This window comes from Musca domestica, unplaced genomic scaffold (assembly GCF_030504385.1).
Source record: "Musca domestica strain aabys unplaced genomic scaffold, Musca_domestica.polishedcontigs.V.1.1 60, whole genome shotgun sequence".
Taxonomy (NCBI): domain Eukaryota; kingdom Metazoa; phylum Arthropoda; class Insecta; order Diptera; family Muscidae; genus Musca; species Musca domestica.
The window spans coordinates 2509888-2533136 of record NW_026712364.1 but is presented as its reverse complement, the minus strand read 5'-3'; the positions used below and the strand labels follow the sequence as shown (position 1 = coordinate 2533136).

The 23249-nt window shown below is 35.9% G+C and overlaps 2 protein-coding genes across 2 annotated transcripts; both read right to left on the bottom strand.

The window, feature by feature from the left end:
- Positions 1 to 4266: 4266 nt before the first annotated feature.
- Positions 4267 to 4863, bottom strand: LOC101898655 (uncharacterized transmembrane protein DDB_G0289901). Its single transcript, XM_005181711.2, has one exon. It carries the CDS (start codon positions 4861 to 4863, stop codon positions 4267 to 4269), a length of 597 nt encoding a protein of 198 aa, XP_005181768.2.
- Positions 4864 to 21610: 16747 nt separating this feature from the next.
- On the bottom strand, positions 21611 to 22567 carry LOC105261712 (uncharacterized). Its single transcript, XM_011293454.3, has 2 exons — positions 22416 to 22567; positions 21611 to 22351 (listed from the first exon to the last, which is right to left on the bottom strand). Exons 1-2 carry the CDS (start codon positions 22467 to 22469, stop codon positions 21896 to 21898), a joined length of 510 nt encoding a protein of 169 aa, XP_011291756.2. The 5' UTR covers positions 22470 to 22567; the 3' UTR covers positions 21611 to 21895.
- Positions 22568 to 23249: the final 682 nt, after the last annotated feature.

The window sequence follows — 23249 nt, the reverse complement described above, 5'->3', positions numbered from 1 at the left end:
AAGTCACATTCATAACTTCTTTTTAATGATCTCTTTTCTACAACATCACTAATCAATTTATTTAATTAGATTCTGCCAAAATAAATCATTTTCCGTAAAATATTTGAAATAATTTTTAATTATTGTTTTAGACCCGCTTAGCTATCTGCGCGTTAAAACCGTTTAGCGCCATAACATAATAGACAAACGCATTTTTTTTTTGCACTTCCTACTGTTGATGGCATTTGAAATATTTGTTCGAAATGGTTAATTGCATTATTAAAAAACCATTTTTCATTCATTGTTTTTAAGAGAGCATAGCTCTTTAGAAAAATTATATTAACCGTTATTTATTTTATATTAATACATAGATATTACTGAGAGCACAAACAACATTATACTAAAGAATAATAAATATTATTGGTATGAGGTACGTAATTAAGCAGCCAAAGCGTTAATTTTATGTCTGGTTGTATGTGTGCGAATGCTTCCGTTAATACTGGCTGTAATTTAATTAATGCCAGAATAAACATAATTTTATGAAGTGAGAAGTTCCATGCTATGTTAATCGTTTGAAACTTTAATGGATATCCAAAAAAAAAAAAAAAAAAAAACGAGTATGTAACGATGATTTAAATTTTTAAAATTTATAAACTTAGATTTTCCCTTCTTGTTATTTATACACAATAACACACACTGATATAAACTATAGAAACAACTCTTGTTTAGTAAATACTCTCGGATATTATAAACAATTTTTCGAGATGTATGTATTTGTACCCTGATTCCGGGAAAGTATTTTCTTCTTGGGGAACAGACCCGGATTTAAAAAAAATCCCCCAGGCTCCATTTTTGGAGTCCACAAAACATATGCCAAATTATAGTTGAGACTATAACTTTTTTTGTCAAGTTTGTTGAAAAATCAGAGTATATATATAGTTCCTAAATTGAGATTACTCTAACTCCATGATAAGCATTCAAATAAAGCTCTACTAAATACGCATAGTGGTGTAGCATATCACATATTCGCCCCGCCTGACTTTTGACCCTTCCTTTCTAATTATTAGCATGTTTTTATGCGATGTTTAATATATTATTCTTTTCTGGCAAAAGGCCCTTCTGAATCGGTGAGAATTGTCAAAATCCGCCCATCTGACTGACGAAAATCCCCCATTTTATACCTATATACCCTTCACCATCCATAGTATGGAGGGTATTTTAAGTTCGTCGTTCCGTTTGTATCTCATCGAAATAATAATTTTAGACCTTGATCAGTGTAAAATTCTAAAACGATTTAGCACTGTCCGCTGTCCGAATTAAGATAGGAAGATAATTTTTTTCTTTAAGCAAGGTCAAGTTCGAAGATAGGCTATATCCTCAGATCTCATATAACGGTACCACCGATATTCGATATTTTGATGATTTTAGACACACCTTCAATGGAATTGTGGGAAATTATATATTAGGGGTACCTTTTGAGTAATTTACACCCTAGAAGGGTATCTTCTTCTATATCTATAAAAGAGGAAAATGTTTGAATGTTTGTTTGTTTGTAATTTATGGACTCGAAAACCGCTGAACAGATTTTCCTGAAAATTTACACGTATACTGCAACATCGCCTGAAAGTAACATCGGCTGTATACATTTTTGAAATTCCACTTGGAAGTGGAGATATAGCATCAGAATCGGAGGTATCTCTCAAAAATTTAGATTTTGTATGCCCATATATATTGATCGATTACAGATGCAGTTTCCAAATTTGGCCAAATTCCAAAATCCAAATTTGCCAAATTATATTGAAATCGGTTCAGATTTGGATATAGCTCCCATATATATATTCGGCCGATTTCAAGCATTTCATGCACCAAACACGCTATGCATCCCAAATTTCAATGAAATTTGAAACGTGTGATGGATTTTATCTAGAAAATTGATTTTCCAAATTATATTGAAATCGGTACAGATTTGGATATAGCTTCCATATATATTTTCGACCGATTTCGTTCATTCGATGCCTCAAACACGATATGAATGTTCGATTCCAATGAAATTTGGAATGTTTAACGGGATTTGATCCGAAAATAAATTTATGAAATTATACTGAAATCGGTTCAGATTTGGATATAGCTCCCATATACATTTTCGGCCGATTTCATGTATTTGGTACACCAAACACGATATGTATGTCCAATTTTAATGAAATTTAAAATAAGTTACGAAATTGGGAGCAAAAATGAATTTGTCAAATTATATTGAAATCGGTTCAGATTTGGATTTAGCTCCCATATATATCTTCAACCGATTTCATTTATTTGATGCACCAAACACGATATATATGTTCGATTCCAATGAAATTGGGAATGTGTGACGGGATTTTGATTAGTAAATAAATTAGTCAAATTACATTAAAATCGGTTCAGATTTGGATATAGCTCCCATATATATTTTCGACCGATTTCATGTATTTGATGCACCATACACGATATGTATGTTCGATTCCAAAGAAATTTGGAATATGTGACGGGATTTTGATTAGAAAATAAATTAGTCAAATTATATTAAAATCGGTTCAGATTTGGATATAGCTCCTCGGCCGTTTTCACATATTTGATGCACAAAACACGATACGTATTTCTGATTCCAATGAAATTCGCCATGAGTGACTAAATTTGGTACAAAAATAAATTTGACAAATTATATTCAAATTCGCTCAAATTTGATTATAGCTCCCATATATATTCTCGGCCGATTTCACATACTTGATGCACCCAAAGAGAGAGAGAGACGAAAACTGGCACCTGAAAAAAATTGCCAAATTATATTGAAATCGGTTGAGGTTTATGTATAGCTAACATATATATTTCGGCCGACTTCATACATGTTATGCACCAAACACGATATATATGACCGATTCCAATGAAATTCAGAATGTGTGGCGGAATTTGGTTATAATAAATGTGATAAATTTATTGGAAATTAGTTAAGATTTGGATATAGCTCCCATATATATATTCTCGGCCGATTTCACACATTTGACGCACCAATTTCAATGAAATATGAAAGTTGTGGCGGAATTTGGTGTAAAAGTAAATTGTTTTTAAATTATATTTAAATCGGATCAGATTGGAATATGATTTTAATAAGAACCATTGACCCACAACGCCTTAGGCTAACACTAAAAAACAACACAACAGGTAATTTGAAATACCCTTATCACGGGGAAGTATGTTGCTACCTCGAATTCACTAATTGCAAGAAAAATGCCACTCAACTTCAAAAAATTGAAGTTTCCTGCACGCTTGGTATTGGCTATGAAATAAATAAATCCGAAGGACAAACCCTTCGTGTATGCATGTCATGTTACTGCTTTTCTAATGGTTTTGTTTATTAACGCATTAAAGTAGTGCAATAATCTTTTTTTTTAATTTTAAAATTTGTTTTTTTTTTTATCCAACATATATTCGTAAATAAAATAAATTGAATGCATATAAAATCAAAGGGGTAGCGAAGCGCACCGGGTTCAGCTAGTTGTCTATATAGGTCCACGATATGGTATAACCCCAATACAACTTAACTCCCCGATATTAGGCATTTTGATGATGTTAGCGACATTTTTGACAGGAGTTATTTACTCGTAATGGGTTCTATTGCCTGTGACAAAAATTGCGCATACAGGAGCATGTTTTCGTATAGCCCTCCCATATAAAGATACCTACCGATATTCGCTATTTTGATGATTATAGGGACATTATTCACCGGAATCTTTTCAAATTTCGAATTTTAATCTCGTAATAGGAATAACAACCTATGACGGAAAATTGTAGGTCCACGTCTTCATATAGCCCAGTTATAACGGCGCCTTCCTTTATTCGGTATTTTGATGATATTACGGATATTTCTAAACGGAAACGTTTCAAATTTCATATTTTTAGCGGTATTTTCGACGATTTTTTTTTTAAAAAACTTTCAAATTTCTTCAAAATGGTGGAGGGTATTTAAAAGATAAGTGTAAGTTCATAGGTCCTCTGATTTACATCCTCTATACTAATACTTTAGTAATTACCTTATTCCAAATGTATTTGTGAAAGTTAGCCTATATTTTTTTTTGAAATCATGGAAATAAATATTTGTTTTAGAAAAGAGTAAAAATTTTATTAAACAAAAGATCTAAAATTAATATCTTTACACGAATATAAAATATGAAGCATTGTTATCGAATGTATGGTACAAGAATTTACATGGCCAACAATAACTAATTATTGCAAACGGAAACGAATTGGCTGCGTTTACCACTTCCAGCCGGAGTTACCACCTGAAGACCAGCCGCTATTGCCAGCAGGCACCCAGACACTGCTGCCACCACCAGATTTCCAGCCACCACCATTACCGGCAGGAGACCATCCGCTGTTACCACCGCTGGATTTCCAAACAGATGCACTGCTAACGGGCCAAGCATTCGAGCCGCTGCTGGCGGACCAACCAGAGTTGACAGCCGATGGCCAACCTCCCGAGCCTCCGCTGGAAGGCCAGCCTCCTAGACTGCCTCCATTTGAGGGCCATGCTCCACCACTACCGCCGGCTCCTGACCAACCACTGTTTCCAGAATTAACAGGAATAACTTTAATTATTTTGGTCGCACTGCCGCCACCATTGGACCAGCCACTACCGCCATTATTCCAAACACCTGATCCGCTACTTGGCCAAGCTGCAGTACCACCACCACCACTTGGCCAGCCGCCTGATCCTCCACTGGACCATCCTCCCGAGCTGGCGGCTGGCCAGGCTCCACCGACATTCCAACCACTACCACCTGAACCGCCCAAATAGCCTGCCAGAGCCTGGCCGCTCAAAGCGATAACCAAAATCAAAATGCAGTGTTTCATTTTTGCGAGTCTTCTCAAGGAATATTCCAAAGCTTGGTTAACTTGTGTACGCAAAGATCGAATTGCTTCAACTAATACCTGATAAAGATTAACAACAACTATTTATACAGAAAACAGAAAATAGCAAAGCAATGCCGAGCTTAGTTTAAATTTTTGACAATAATTTGTGCTCTACAAACTATGATAATCTGAGCCGCAGCAACAGCAACGGCAATGGCAATCGCAATACACCAGCAAAACGGTAATAGCAAACGACACCATTTAAAAGTGGTAATAAAACTACGCTCCGACCGACCCGCTGCCACCTCCTCTTCTTCTTGGTTACATGAATGTCTCTGAGCTGCGTCGCAATCGCCTCATTGTCTGCTCGACTGTCTATTCTAATTGTTAAGTATTTGTGTAACAGGCGACGTAGCGCCGACTTCAAACCATTCGCAGCGTTAGCTGAGTATGCAAAAAATCTAGCGAATGCAGGCCTAAATTATTGGCTTTTGAGATGAATTCTGCAAATCACTTTTGATTGAATTCTTAATTATATTGCGGCCAAACAATGCCCATTATGCGGGAGGGTAAAAGGTTGTAATGCCAGACTGATTAAGTGAAGGCACATTGTTTGACAGCAAGGTTTGGCCCTGTTATTAGATTTGGGCATTTGGGAGGTGCAGAATTTCGGAGGTCAAGTTGTTGGAACTGCAGTTTGGGAAGAAATACAAAAAAACAGAAGTCTGGTTTCGTTTTCTTAAATAGACGACTAACATACATTGCTAAGCTGCTGTGAATTTGAAATAAGCTCAAATTTGCAGAACACTTATTGAATTAAATAAAACTTAATTATAATCCCTCTACAAAGTTTTGCAAAAATATCGCTTAATTGGTCGAGGAATTTGTATACCCTTCAATACTGTATTTGGGGGTATTATAAGTTTGTTTGGGCCCAAAAAAATATCTAACACCTCTAAATATTAGTCCCCGAAATATTCTATATTCTCACAAAATTTTGCATGGAGGTGATATTAACGTGAGAATAAGAGCCTATTTTTTTTTGGAGAAAATATTAAGGGGTTGAAATGTACACAAGACAGTAGATATCCTTGATTTTGCTGTTGCTCTAGAGGTCACAATGATAGACCAATTAACATAGGACGAGAGTTTAGGGCTGGGAGAGAAACCTACAAATTAGATAGTCATCGAATAATATTTAGCGGGTGAAATGGACCATAACTTTTATGTAAAAACAAGTAAAAAGCTCTAAGTTCGGCCTGGCCAAACTTTGAATACCCTCCACCATTTGGAACGAATTTGGCAATTTTCAAAATAATAAAATCCGTTAAAAAATTTGTTAACATTTTAACAAGTAAAAAAACATTAAGTTCGACCGGGCCAAACTTTTATACCCTCCACCTTAGGGTACAGGAAACATTAGAAGAAATGTGCCAAAAACCATTAAAATGCCGAATATCGGGAGGTGCCGTTATATGGGGGCTATACCAAATCGTGGACCTACACATGCAATGTTTCGCCAAAGGAGCTAGAACCCATTATGACTTAGAAATACCAATTTTCAGACAAATCCGTGAAAAAATGTGGCAACAATCATCAAATTATCGAATATCGGGAAGTACTATTATCTGGGGGCTATACCAAAACGTGGACCTATAATTTCAATGGCTCGCCGCACGAACTGGGACCCATTATGATCTACAACTACCAATTTTCAGAGAAATTCATGAAAAGATGTGTCAAAAATCACCAAAATACCGAACATTAGGAGGTACCGTTATATGGGGACTATACCAAAACGTGGACCTATACATACAATGTTTCGCCACACGAACTAGGACCAATTATGACCCACAAATACCAATTTTTAGACAAATCAGTGAAAAAATGTGGCAAAAATAATCAAAATACCGAATATCGGGAGGTACCGTTATATGAGGGATATACCAAAACGTGGACCTATACATGCAATGTTTTGCCACACGCACAGGGTCCCGTTATGACCTACAAATACCAATTTTCAAACAAATCAGGGAAAAAATGTGGCATAAATCAACAAAATACCAAATATCGGTATATACCTCAAAAGAGGTAAAGATTTGCTTCGCTTGGCTGAAAGTGCTAAACTGCCGAATTTGGTTTTCTCCGATGAAAAAACATTCGTTGTTTAGCAGTTTGTAAACAAACAAAATGTGCACCTTCGGAAGGCCACCAGAACTCAATCGCCGGCCATGGTGATGGTGTGGGCCGCCATAACAGCCTATGGTCGTTCTCCACTCGTATTCATCGACCATGGCATCAGAATAAATGCCGAATATTATGGAGAAAATATTCTGGAGGGTGTATTAAAGCCTTGAGCACGCAAACATTTTGGCCACAGACCTTGGACATTCCAACAGGACCAACAGGTTCCTTGCTTCATTTCCAGCGCACAATGGCCACCAAACTCTCCGGATACCAATCCTTTGGACTATTGCATCTGAAGTATTTTGGAAAACAAGGTTGGCACTAAAAAATTACAAAGTGTCGATCACTTCAAGCAAGCGCTTCACCGGGAATAGCCAAAATACCGCAGAGCAACATTCGGGCAGCGTGTGACTGCTTCATTGGCCGTTTGAAGTCCATAATTCGTGCCAAAGGTGACCAATTCGAACAAATCTAAACTTATTCTAAAATTTGATGCTATGTCCGACATTGTTTGCTTTCAATTAATAAAATTTAAAAAAAAATGTAAAAATTATGGATTGTGGAAAATTCAGAGTTAACATGATAGAACTGTTTGTAGTTTAAACCTCCAAAAGAGTTTTTGGTTCTAGGGCCAAACATTGTTAATGTCTTCATATAATTTTTGCACTGACAATAGGACATTTAAAGTTTGAGATATGCTTCGCAATATTTAGGATGGTGCTTTAAAATTTAATAGAGATATTTGGATAACATAAGGAATTTTTATTCCCTACAACACTATGTGTTTCGGGTATTATAAGTTTGATTGGGCCAAAAATTGTGAAACACCTCGAAAAATTGGTTTCGCACATAGGAAAGTATATATGGATCTTCCTATCTCGCCGAGATGAGTCGATCTGGCTATGTATGTCCATCCGTCCGTCAGTCTGTCCATGTTAATTATAATCAAGCTACAGGTCGAAATTATGAACCAATCCTCACGAAATTGAAAATGGAAGTGGGGTTATGGTCAGAATAGAACCCTATTGTTTTTGGAGATGATCGCACAATATTTAGGGGTTTAAATGGACTAAAAACAGACAATTTTCCTGCTTTGCAGTTGCTCTATATGCCACAAATATGAACCAATCGACGCGAAAATTTACATGAAGTTAGAGTTTAGTAGTGGGCAGAAACCTTCCAATTTGGGTGGCCATCGGACAATAATTAGCGGGTAAAATAGACCCTAACTTTTATGTAAGAAAATAGGAAAATGTCCACTAAACCGCGAATATTTTCAATCCCAGCCAAATTACAAATACATTAAAAGATCACTTCTGACCATTACAGTAATGCTAATAGCCAAGAAATCGGATATATAGCAAAATAAGTGCAATATATATGTAAAAGAATTGATCTTTTTTATTCTGCTTATAAATCAAGAACCGCTGGGCCGATTTTCACAATTCCCATCAATTCAGAATGGTCTTTTGACAGAAAACGATAAAATCTAAGAAAATCGCGGAAAAATATACTAATAAAAAAGTGAATATCTTTTGTCGAATTTTTTCAATTTTTGCCACAATTTTTATCGCATGCAATTTTTTCAATTTGACTTACAATTTAAATTTTTACACCACCAACACTACGTTTTGATGGTATTATATGCATATCGCAATTATCGTCCGATCCTCAAGAAATTTTTGCATGGGGGTAGGATTAGGGTCAGTATTAAAGCCTATTGCTCTGAGGTGCAAATGGACGAAAAAAATTTAAAAATTTCTAATTGTAGTCGCTCTATAAGCCACAATTGAAAACTAATCGACACGAAATTTCGCATCAAGAGAGAGTTAAGGACAGGGAAGAAGTCTGGCATTTTGGATGACCAATGGCTTATATTTAGCCGAAAATGAACCACAAATTTCATGTAAAATTGTTTTGAATACTTAACAACACTACGGAATGCTTAAATATTGGCCAAATTCTCCGAGTCAAAAATCGAGTTCAGAGATGAGCAATATCGGACGACTCTTTCTGGTGCTTCCCCTTACATAAGATCAACATTTTCATAGAAAAAATTTTGCCTCATTGAAGAAGAAAGATTGGTCTAAATTTTGTTCACATTTTGCAAATCCTAATGTTTGTATCAGTGCTAGATCGGGTGCGAATTTGACAATTTCGGTCATCAAGTAACTTACTCACAAAGGGTCAAAATTTTGAATAATTATAACACTTATATTGCGTGAATAAGGAGCCTGAATGTCTTCAAATTTCGTAGATTCCAAAATTTCTAACAACACCTCAGGTGTAAAGACGAAATATATCGGTCCTTCCCACAAAATATATAAATGTTGATTACTAATTCTTGCCACAAAACTGGAAAAAATTAATTATTGCACATCTCAATATTTTTATCAGTATTAGTCCACGAAAGTTCCATATTTTACAAAGAATATCAAATTATGGGGAGGAAGTAGTGAATATAGTCCAAACCTAGGACGTGGCAATGACTGTATCAGACATGGTCTTGTTATTTTATTATCAGACATAAGCTGAGGGTATATATTTGTCGACAAGCCGACTGATACCTTTTAAATGTTTTTATACCCTCCACCATACATAGTATGGAGGGTATATTAAGTTCGTCATTCCGTTTGTAACTCATCGAAATAATCATTTTAGACCCAACAAAGTATATATATTCTTGATCAGCGTAAAATTCTAAGACGATTTAGCTCTCTCTTTTGTCTGCAGGCAGGACAAGTTCGAAGATGGGCTATATCGGTCCACGATATCGTATAGCCCCCATATAACAGTACCCCCAATATTCGGTATTTTGATGATTTTACCGATATTTTTCATCGAAATTGTCTGAAAATCCACACAAGGAGTTCCTTGTGGATACTTTATACCTCGAAAGAGAATTGTCCATATAGGTCGAAGATATCATATAGCCCCCATATAACGGTACCCCCCGATATTCGGTATTTTGATGATTTTACCCACATTTTTCAACGGAATTGTCTGAAATTCCACACAAGGAGTCCCTTATAAGTATTTCACCCTCTGAAAAAGAATCTATATTGGTCCACCATATCGTATAGCACCCATATAAAGAACCCCCCCGCCATATTCGGTATTTTGATGATTTTGCCCACATTTTCAACGGAATTGTCTGTAAATCCACACAAGGAGTTCCTTGTTCCTTGTGGGTACTTTATACCTCGGAAGAGAATTATCTATATAGGTTCACGATATCGTATAACCCCCATATAACGGTACCCTCCGATATTCGATATTTTGATGATTTCAGCCACATTTTTCAATGGAATTGTCTGAAATTCCACACAAGGGGTTCTTTGTGAGCACTTTACCTCCTGACATAGAGTTTTCTATATAGGTTAACGATATCGTATAGCCCCCATATAACGGTACCTCCGATATTCGGTATTTTGATGATTTTAGCTATATTTTCTAATGGTATTGTCTGAAAATCCACACAAGGAGTTCTTTGTGAGCACTTTAACCCCTAAAAGGGATTTGTCTATATAGGCCCACAATATGGTATATCCCTCATATAACGGTACCCCGGATATTCGGGATTTTGATGATTTTAGCCACATTTTCCAATGGAATTATCTGAAAATCCACACAAGGAGTTCCATGTGAGTACTTTACCCCCAGACATAGATCTGTCTATATAGGTCCACAATATCATATATTCCCCCATACATCGGCACCTTCCGATATTAGGTATTTAAAGATTGTAGCAGAATTTTTTTTTTTTTTTTTGGTTTTGAAAATTTTCTAATTCGTTCCAAATGGTGGAGGGTATTCAAAGTTCGGCCCGGCCGAACTTACTGCTTTTTTACTTGTTTTTTTTTTTTTTTTTCGTCTTTTCATGTATTTAATTGAGTTTAATTTCTCCAAATTTTGGCCTTTTCTGCAATGTTCCATTTTCGATTTTGCCAATTTACAGCACATTATCACTTAAAATTTATAATCATTTAATTTATTTGTACCTTATTTGACCCTAATTACCCTGCATGTACTATGAACAATATCACGACTTCATATTATCGATAATATCTTTTGGCTAAAGTTACATGGCCTAAAGAGGTAAACTGACCAAATTTATATTAATTACAAATGTTACAGTTTGGCGACAGATTCATTAACAGTTAGTTTGCCAAGTCCAATGCATGTTTGGCCAACAGAAAACCGAATTTGCACTCATTCAAATACTGACAATAACAACAATCAATTAATGCATTTTACTGTCATAACATCGCAGTATGGCATGTTTCATCTTTTGCTCACAGGTCTGTGTTAAGGCCAAGTGCACTTTTAACGCCAACGAAGAAGAAGAAGAAGAATAGCGCCAATGACCTTGGCCAGCAAACAGTCTAGAATTCTGACATCATTCCGATTGTATCGATAATGAAAATTTTTCATCAGTGTTTTGGTTTTTTATACCCTCCACCATACTATGGAGGGTATATTAATTTTGTCATTCCGTTTGTAACTCCTCGAAATACTCATGTCAGAACCAACAAATCAAATTGATCAGCGTAAAATTCTAAGACGATTTAGCCATGTCCGTCTGTCTGTCTGTCTGTTGTAATCACGCTATATTTCGAACAAATTGAGATAGAAGGCTAAAATTTTGCACACATGCATATTTTGCCAGTAGTTATGTTCGTAATGGGCCATGTAGGTCCAAGTTATCATATTGCCCCCATATAACGGTACCTCCCGATATTCGGTATTTTGATGATTTTATCGACATTAATCATCGGAATTGTTTCAAATTTCGCATTTGAAGTTCGTAATGGATACTACAGCCTAAGACAGAAAATTATCTGTGCAGGTCCACGTCTTCGTGTAGCCCCCATATAACGGTACCCCCCGATATTCGGTACTTTGATGATTTTAGCGACATTATTTACCGGCATCGTTTCAAATTTGGTATTTGAAGTTCGTAATAGATACTGCAGCATAAAACAGAAAATGGGCCATGTAGGTCCACGTCTTCGTATAGCCCCCATACACCGTACCCCCCGATATTCGGTATTTTGATGATTTTAGCGACATTATTTACCGGGATTGTTTCAAATTTCGCATGTGAAGTTCGTAATGGATACTTCAGCCCATGCCAGAAAATTGTCTGTAACAGAATTTGTAATGGATTTTTTTTTTTTGGAAATTGCCAAATTTATACCAATTGGTGGAGGGTATTAAAAGCTCGGCCCGGCCGAACTTACAGCTTTTTAATTGTTTTAGAATTTATTTATACCTGTGTGTGTGTGTGTATGTGTGCTTCTTTGCAACAATGTTCCCATCGTAAAATCGCCGGCGACAATGACAATCTTATGATTGGCAAATTATGATGATTCGCTTTGTACGGCGACGGCGGCGGCATAGCTTGAAAATAACGACAAGTCAATTACTTAAGAACAAACTAAATATTTGAATTAATTATCAAGGTGAGTTTATTCAAAACAATTTTGAAAAATGATAATTCCAGTTAGTTAGCACATTTTGTGGATCCACAGAAACTATTTAAATGACTGGTGGTTACATTAATTTTGATTGAAACATTGATTTTGGTAACATCATTATTTAACGGCTTTTACCATTCGATTTTGTGAATGTAAACTGCCTTGCGATGAGTTGTAAACAATTATTGTTTATAACCCATTTTACAATGTAGTATAGAATATGAGGATCTTATTTTGGTATATAAATGTGTGCAGCAGAGGAATATTGATTTTAGATGAATTCAGAGCGAAGATATAACTAGACATTTTGTTTATTGAAACAGGAGCACTATAGTATGGAGGTTATAATAAGTTTGACATTCCGTTTGCACAACCTCGATATATACACTCTAGACCCCACAAAGTATATAATGTAGATCGACATAAAATTCAATGTTGATTTAGTGATCTGTGGAAATCACTCTATCTTCCGAACGAAGTGATGTAGGTTGGAAGCAAGTAAAAAGACTGTAAATTCGGCCGGGATCAAATACAATAAAATCCATTAAAAATTCTGTTAAAATCTTAAAAATACCGAATGTACTTGTTATATTAGGGTTTATACTACGACATAGACCTGCATTGGTAACTTTTGTCATAAGCCATTACAATATTTAAATGCGAAACTTAAAAAAAATCGGTGAATAATGTATACGAAGACGTGGACCTGCACACACAATTTTCTGTCTTAGGCTGTAGTATTCAATACGAACATCAAACACCAAATTTGAAATGATTCCGGTAAATAATGTCGCTAAAATCATCAAAATGCCGAATATCGGGAGGTACCGTTATATGGGGGCTATACCAAAACGTTGACTTACATGGTGCATTCTCAATACTAAAAGTACCGAGAATATACATTTGAGTCAAATTTTATACATCTTCTTCAATTCGTTCGGGAGCTATAGTGATTTCCACAGGCAGACAGACGGACAGACGGACGGACATCTCTAAATCGACATAGAATTTTATGCTGATCTTTATACTTTGTGGAGTCTAAAAAGTATATTTCGAGGCGTTACAAATGGAATAACAAACTTAATATACCCTCCATACTATGGTGGAGGGTATACAAATTTAATCAAATATGTTCTAGGTCTGCAAGACTTTTGGTATTGAAAACATTCTGTATATGCCCCATATAATTGTACCGACAGATTTAAGATGTTTTTATTGGTTTTTTCGTCACAATTTCAAATCGAACTTGATGTATTAGGAATGTGTGTATATGTAGAACAAGAAGAAATCATTCAATTTTGTTCAAATTTTTGTAAATCGTAATATTATTATAAAGTCGGGTGCAAAAATGGACAAAATCGGTCCACTCGATCAAGTACCTCCTCCCAAAAGGTCAAATTATTGAATAAACATAACTCTTATAAAATGTGAAATTACGGTCCGATTCATTCCAAACTTCACACATTCCAATATTTTTATTTAGACATGATCTCATGTGAAGGCGGGATATATTGGCCCACTCCTTGCGATACCTCCCCCACAACGGGTCAACATTTTAAATACCCATGAAGCTTGTGAAACGATAGGTGAGCATCTGATTCCTTTCAAACACGGCACATTTTAATATTTCTATCAACACAAGCTTTGTTGCGAAGATGATAGATATCGGCCGACTCCTGTTGATACCTCCCCACAAAGGGTCAACATTTGAATTGAATAACCAAAACGAAAACGAAATGCGAATTAAACATACAATTCTCTTAAAATTTTATACAATTAAATTTGTCTACTAAGAGAACATCCGGTGTGAAGATGGAATGTATTGGAGCACTCCTTCGGGTAGCTCTCCAATACCTAACAATAGTCTGTATTTTCATGATTTATGTATAATTATACAATTCTCCTTGAAAAGGAGGGCATGTTAACTTTCTCATACCGACTGTAACATCCTTAAATATTCGCCGTTGACCCCATAAAGTATATACAAGGTTTTTACATTTATTTTTTTTTCAATTTTATTGAATGAAAGCAAAAAATGTCCGAAATAGCATCAAATGTTAGAATAAGTTTAAATTTGTTCGAATTGGTCACCATTGGCAAGAATTATAGCATTAGAACGACCAATGAAACCGTCACACGCTGCCCGAATGTTGCTCTGCGGTATTTAGGCCCATTCCCGGCGAAGCGCTTGCTTGAGGTTAGTGCCAACCTTGTTTTCCAAAATAATCCAGACACAATAATCCAACGGATTGGTATCCGGAGATTTTGGTGGCCATTATGCGCTGGAAATTAATCGAGGAACCTTATTTTGTAACCATTCTTGGGTGACGCGTGCTGTTGGAATGTCCAAGGTCTGCGGCCAAAATGTTTGCGTGCCCAAAGCTTTAATACACCCTCCAGAATATACAGATAATATTCGGCATTTGTTCTGATACCACGGTCGATTAATACGAGCGGAGAGCGACCATCGGCTGTTATGGCGGCCCAGACCATCACCAGGCCGGCGCTTGAGTTCTGGTGGCCAACCAAAGGTGCACATTTCCAGCTGACATCTTTGGCAAGTAAACATGTTAATTTTGTTTGTTTACAAACTGTTTTCCAAATTTGGCAGTTCACCACTTTCGGCCAAGCGAAGTAACTCTTTAGCTCTTTTGAGTCTATTTTCTTTCTGTTGCGGTTTAAGTTGTTGCGCTTTTTGGAATTTAAATGGCTTACGCCGAGCTCATTTTTCAATATTTGCCGAATGGAATATTGCGATATGTTCAGCTCACGACCACTGCGACACGAGTTTCGATCAAGTCGTTTTTTTTTTACTTTTCGAACCATTTCTGCTGATGTTGCTGTTTTCTTCCGTCCACTTCCTTGAAATTGGACTACGCTACCAGTATCACGGTAACGAGAGATGGTACGAAACACAAAAGATTTATTCACATTTAAATTCTGAAGTGCTCTAACGATAGCCACTTGTGGCTTGAATTCCATCACGAATAACTTTTTCCATGGAAAATTCTCACCAAAACGCTTTTGTACGCTTGTAAACAATATAATGAGGTGTCACTGGAATAATTTTCAATGGTTGCAGTTTTTTTTATCTCACCCTGTATATTCATGATCAGCATAAGATTCTAAATTCTAAAATTTGGCAGAACAATTTGTATTGCATCTAATATGGCTGTATTGAAAATGAGATATATCGGTCCACATTTTGGTATAGCCGCCATATAACGGTCACATTTGTCCACGGATTTGTCTAAAACTTAGTATTTATAGGTCATAATGGATTCTAGTTTAGGTGGCGGAATATTGTATATGTTTATGTTATTTTTTTTTTGAACACGTTTTAATTCAGTTACTTTTTGCTTACACACTGTACAAATTTCATTACATATTACTGAACTATTGTTTAAATTAATTATTTTTTAATATGTAACATACAAATATTTTGACAAATATTTTTTCATATTCCCTGCAAAATATCTTAAAATTACACTAAGCAAAAGCCCATCTGGAAATCCCAAGGGAAATCAGATAGTATTCCGTGTGTAGATGAAAACCCCAAAAGATTTTTGGGTGCTCACGCCATTTTTTTTTTTTTTTTGAGTCCTCTACTACTTCCTCTCCCATACATAAAAATAACCCAATATTTTGACCTTAATTTCCCAACAATTAACAGCTGTAAAGTGGTGAAATTTTATCAAGCAGTTATCTCGCAATTTTTTACCATTTTATTCCTTTCCTATTCAATAATAATTTTTTTTTCTCTTTCGTATGCTTCCCGCATGTATTCAGGGCGTATGCATCTAAATAGCCTAAAAAACTTCATCACCAACATGACCCTGATATAAACCATAATTTCATGTTTAATATTGTGAGAATTTTTTCGTTTTCAATCTAATATTTCGGATTAAGACAAATTCAACAATTGAAATACAACGCACACACGTACCGTAAACATTGAAAACAATTTGTTAATTGAATGTCCAGATTGTTTTGAATATTAAGTTCGAAAACACATGTGTCTTCAGGTAGCACCCACAACATTGTCCATTTTTAATTTGAATTTTAGTTGACACATTAGTTGTGCATTCACACGCCTTTTGATTTTGGAAGAATTGACAATTTTTTTAGCTTGTCATGTCTTCAGCAGACTTTTAAAGAATTTTGATTTTAAAAACAAATTTTGTTATTTATTTCTTATCTGTCACTTCTGAATGAAATGTATATCAAGCACGGGTGGGTTATTTGTAATTTATTGAGGTGGAAGTAAATGGAATCATTCGAATGGGGTTTGTGAAAAATAGAGCACTTGTGTATCAGTAAATGGTATACACATTCCTAACACTGTGCAACAAAATATAACTGGGCATATAATGTATAATCCAAGACGATCTACAGTTATCACTCTATCTTTTAAAAGGATTGAACAATATAGCTAAAATTTTGGTCATACGCATGAAAAAGGCTTTTATACCCTCCACCAGGCATGTTTGAAACTCATCGAAATAATAATTTTAGACCCAACAAATTATATATATTGTTGACCAGCGTAAAATCCGAAAACGATTTAGCCCTGTTCGTAGGTCCCTCTGTCCATCTGTTGTAATCACGCTAAAATCAAAACGAACAAAGATAGGAAGATAAAATTTAGCACAGATCAGTCTTTTGTCTGCAGGCATTATTGCAGAATGGATGACGCAGAATCGCATACACCATTGTCAGAACGACATTAAATGCATTTATTTGTTAATTGCACACTCCTGAACATTTTTACAGAAATTCGTGAAAATGTCGATATCCCAAAATTTTGACTGTCCACAGAAAAAATAGAACCAATGAGTTTATAGCGGAATGGATGATGCAGAATCACATACGGTGCCTCTATATTCGGTATTCGAATTGTCTAAAAATCCATACTAGAAGTTATTTTTAAGCACTTTACCCTCGAGAAGAGAAATGTCTATATAGGTCGTATAGCCCGCCCGCAATATCGGTACCCCCCGATATTCGGTTTAAGGGACATTATTCAACGTAGTTGTTTCAAATTTCGTATTTAGAATCCGTAATGCGTCGTACAGCCTATGACAAAATATTGCGAACTCAGGCCAACGTCTTCGTATAGCCTCCACATATAACAGTACCTCCCGATATTAAGTATTTTGATGATTTTTGCCACATTTTCCACGGATTTGTCTAAAAATTGGTAAGGGTAAATGGAGTTTTGAATATCTAGGCCCACGTTTTCCTATAGCGCACATATAACGGTACCCACCGATATTCGGTATTTTGTAATCCTAGTCACATTTACCCACGAAATTGTTTCAAATTTGGCATTTAAGAAGATTTGGTAGATAACAATCTTTGAAGTCTAAAGTGGTCTACACAGGTACCCGTTTTGATATGGCCCCTCATATAATGGCTTGATCCACTTTATGGCTTTTTGAAAAGTTTAAAAGCTTGATCCTAACGGTCTTACTGGTATTTGTAGTTTAAAATGGAACATGGAACTCAGATACTTTTATATAAAAATGTTTTCCTCATTAATATGTTTAAAAGCGCACAGAAGCATTCCAGTGAGAATTTTCTAGAAAAAAAGTTATTCGTAATGGAATTCAAGCGTGATAGTATGACTTCTTTATATTTGGCTGGAAAACTACAAGTGGCTATCGTTAGAGCACTCCAGCATTTAAATGTGAAGAAATCTTTTGTATCTCGTACCATGATACTGGTAGCGCAGCCCGACGTCAAGGAAGTGAACGGAAGAAAAAAGCAACATCAGCACAAATGGTTCGAAAAATAATGAAGCGAATTGATCGAAACCCGCGTTGCAGTGGCCGAAAAATGGCTCATGAGCTGAACATATCGCAATATTCCATTCGGCAAATATTGAAAAATGTGCTCGGGGAAAAGCCATTGAAATTCCATAACGTGCAATAACTTACACCGCAACAGAAAGAAAATATACTTTAAAGCGCTAAAGAGTTGCTTCGCTGGGACTCGCAAACATTTTGGCCTCAGACCATGGACATTCCAACAGGACTCAGCACTCAGCACGCGCCACCCAAGAATGGTTATAATATGAGGTTCCTCGCTTCATTTCCAGTGCATAATGGCCTCCAAAATCTCCGGATACCAATCCGTTGGACTATTGTGTCTGGAGTATTTTGGAAAGCAAGGTGGGCTCCGTTTGAAGGCCATAATTCGTGCCAAAGGTGACCACATCGAACAAATCTAAACTTATTCGAAAATTTAAGGCTCTTTCCGACATTTTTTGCTTTCATTTAATAACATTAAAAAAATGTAAAAATTATGGCTGTTGACTTTGTTGCAGTTTTTATACCCTCCACCAAAAAAGTATGGAGGGTATACTAAGTTCGTCATTCAGTTTGTAACTCATCGAAATAATCATTTTAGACCCAACAAAGTATATATATTCTTGATCAGCGTAAAATTCTAATACGATTTAGCCATGTCCGTCTGTCTGTCTGTGTGTCTGACTGTCTGTCTGTCCGTCTGTCTGTCTGTCTGTTGTAATCACGCTATCTTTCGAACAAATTGAGATAGAAGGCTAAAATTTTGCACACATGTATATTTTGCCAGTAGACAGGTTAAGTTCGTAAATGGGCCATGTAGGTCCAAGTTATCATATAGCCCCCATATAACGGTACCTCCCGATATTCGGTAATTTGATGATTTTATCGACATTATTCACCGGAATTGTTTCAAATTTGGCATTTAAAGTTCTTAAGGGATACTACAGCGTAAGACAGAAAATTATCTGTGCAGGTCCACGTCTTCGTGTAGCCCCCATATACCGTTATATTCGGTATTTTGATGATTTTAGCGACATTGTTTACCGGAATCGTTTCACATTTTTATTTGAAGTTCGTAATAGATACTTCATCCTAAGTCAAAAAATGAGTCCCCATATAACGGACCCCCAGATATTCGGTATTTTGATGATTTTAGCGACATAATTTAGCGGAATTGTTCCAAATTTGGTATTTGAAGTTCGTAATAGATACTGCAGCATAAAACAGAAAATGGGCCATGTAGGTCCACGTCTTCATATATCCCCCATATACCGTACCCCTCGATATTCGGCAATTTGATGATTTTAGCGACACTATTTACCGGGATTGTTTCAAATTTTGCATGTGAAGTTCGTAATGGATATTTCAGCCCATGCCAGAAAATTGTCTGTGCAGGTCCACGTCTACGTATAACCCCCATATAACGGTACCCCCTATATTCGGAATTTTGATGATTTTAGATACGTTATAAACAGTTTTTTCTTCAAGTTTCGCATTTAAATATTGCAATAACTTATGACCAAAGTTGCCTATGCAGGTCCAAGTCGTCGTATAAGCATTCGGTATTTGTAAAATTAAAACAGAATTTTTAACGGATTTTATTATTATTATTTTTTTATACCCTACACCACATAGTGGTAAGGGTATTATGTCTTTGTGCATTTGTTTGTAACATGGAGAAGGAAACGAGATAGACCCATAGTTACTTTTGAGAAACTTCATAGAATCACTTTCTGAGTCGATTTATGCATGTCAGTCCGTCTGTCCGTCCGTCCGTCCGTCCGTCTGTCCATGTATTCTTGTGAACAAAATGCAGGTCGCATTTATTATCCGATTGAGATGAAATTTTCCAAACAATATTTTTTTGGCCCAAGGACGAACCCTATTAAAAATTGGTGAGAATCGGATCAAATTTAGATATAGCTCCCATATATATCTTCATCAGATTTCGGGTTAAATGTGCACCAAATATCCACTATCAGTCCAAATTACCTGAATTTTGGCACACCCAACCGAGTTCGGCCTAGAAGCAAGTATATCAAATTTGGAGAAAATCGGTTCAGATATAGCTATAGCTCCCATATATATCTTTCATCCGATTTGGTGTTTAAGCCTCTCACATTCGTAATATGCACTCCACAAGAATGATATTTGGTACCAGATATAAGATACAGCCCAGAAATAGCTGTTTGTTATTTTATCGAAATCGGATCAGATTTGGATATAGCTCCCATATATATCTTCATCCGATTTCGGGTTAATTGTGCACCAAATAGCCGATATAAGTCCAAATGGCCCGAATTTTGGCACATGTTACCGAGATTAGCCTAGAAGCAAGTATATCAAATTTAGTGAAAATCGGTTCAGATATAGATATAGCAACCATATATATGTTTCATCCGATTTAGAGTTTTAATCCCATACCTTCGTAATATTCACACCACAACCGCGATATTTGGTACCAGGTATTAGATGGAGCACAGAAATAGCTGTTTTGAATTTTATCGAAATCGGTTCAGATTTGGATATAGCTCCCATATATATCTTCATCCGATTTCGGGTTAAATGTGCACTAAATGGTCAATATCAGCCCAAATCACCAGTCTAGAAGATAATACGTAAAATTTGGAGAAACCCGGTTCAGAGATAGCTATAGTTCGTAAAATGCACGATAGAATTAGATAGATTTTGATTTTGTACCAAATATCTCATAGAGCTCTGAAATGCCCGCCCGTCTTTTGAGCTTTCCTTACTGTTTTTTTTTTTTTTTTTTTTTTTTTTTTTTTTTTTTTTTTGGAAATTGCAAAATTTTTACCAAATGGTGGAGGGTATTAAAAGTTAGGTCCGGCCGAACTTACAGCTTTTTTGCTTGTTTTTATCTCACCTTGCGTATGGAGGTGCCGCTATATCGAGCATCACAGGCAAGACGTGGAGCTGCATAGACAATTTTACGTTATAGGTTGAGTTTCAAAACGAAATTTGAAACAATTCCTGTGAATAATGTTCTTGAAATAATCAAAATAGTGAATATCGGTGGGGTGGTGTTCCGTTGTATGGGGGCTATTCGATATCGTGGCCCGATATTTTGATATGCTAACCAAATACTATTATCTCCGCTTGGAATTTCCCACCCGCTAGAACATGGCCAAAAAATTGCCGCATGAAAATTATCCATAAGATCTATTGTCCAAATTTCTTTACCATGAAATAAGAGAAACATCCTACAGTTGTCAATAACTGCAAATCAATAGAAGTTAGATGAGGAAAAAATCTCTAAGTTCTACTATATATTTTTTAATCAAGATGAACCATTTTGTTGTAAAAAGGTTTCTGCAATTTCATTATATACAAAAATGTAATAAAATAAAGGTTATGAATTTTGAATAAATAGTGAAATATATCTCCTTATTTAAAAGTATTTTATATCTTTAAACAATTTCATCTGAATCCATGCCAGTTTCAAGCCTTCATTGGTTTGTTCGAATAAAATGTCTGACTTATAAAGATATACAAAATTCAATTCACTCACAGTTAAACATCAAATGAGTTTTCATCTTATTGGCCATTTGGAACAGGCTTTTCTTCTATATCTTTGGAAGACGTATCTTCAACATTGCTCGAAGTCTTGCAGGTCTTGCTTGAAGAATGTATAACAGCAGCACCGGCAAGCACCGACCGATCATCATGATCAAGAACATGTCCTTTTGAAGGCGAGTGATCATTATGGTTGCCAGTGTTGTGCGATCCACTGCTAACATTATGGTTCTTATGGTCATGGTAATCGGCCTTCTTCTTTCGAGAACATCCACAGGAACAGGAATCAATATCAGGTTCTTGCTTGTGCTTATGGCAGTAAGTGTAATTACTTCCACCTTCGTATTTATGATTCTGATACCCACCTTCTCCTTCTCCATTGTCAACTTTTGCTGCTACATTTGCCTTACGTCCACGGTTTCTCAAACGGTGAACAACACAGAGCAGGGCAAACGAAGCATATGTTGCTTTGGCCACCTGTGAAACAAGAGATTTGAGTTTAGCAAAGTTGAAATCATTAGATAAATAGCAGTTATCTTACGTTGGCTCGTCCTTTAACGGTTGTACTGTTAAAAATTTCTGATAATTTGGACATAGTATTTATCAAGGAAAAATGTATTTATGTATATCGCACTTCGAATAATTTTGAAAAATAAATTTGAGAAATTTTGAAAAATTTATTTGTCACTTCACCCGAATCAAATTCAAATTAATTGTATACCATGTTCAGACTTAGAAAGTTAGCCACTATAAGTGTACGAAAAGTACTAAAATGTACTACTGTATTGATACGATTTTGCGTCATGTGAACCGTTAGAGTTAAAGACCTGATATAGGGATCTAGTTTGAGGAGTAGGGTCGATGTGAGGATGTAGTTTTGGAAGTATGTATACTAAAACAAGTAATCAAAGGCTACAGTCGAGCGGGGCCGACCGTTGAATACCCTACAACACTATAATAAACGATACAGTTAATATAGGCGAGATACTCGAAAGAATTCCACAAGATATTGTGACAAATAATAAAAGAAACCTATCAGGTCTCGTTCTCTAATTTTCGAATAATAGCAACTTAAACTAATTTGCTCATTTCCAATTTATTGGTAGATGTTGCACGTAAATGGTCTTCCTAGATCTGGAACCAATATTTCCCAAAGACCTATAATCTCTCAGAAGTGGCAAAAGATTAACATTTATTATTGGTTTTTGACTGAAACCCATCTATACGAGATACAGACATTTGACTATATTCTTCAACGAAATCAGCGTTAACGAAATAGTCAGGAGTGCGTCTTTTCTGTATTTGAGATTTCTCCAAAAAGTCGCTGGAATGGACATTTTCGTATTTAGTCTACAAAAGTTGGCAAACTATTTGG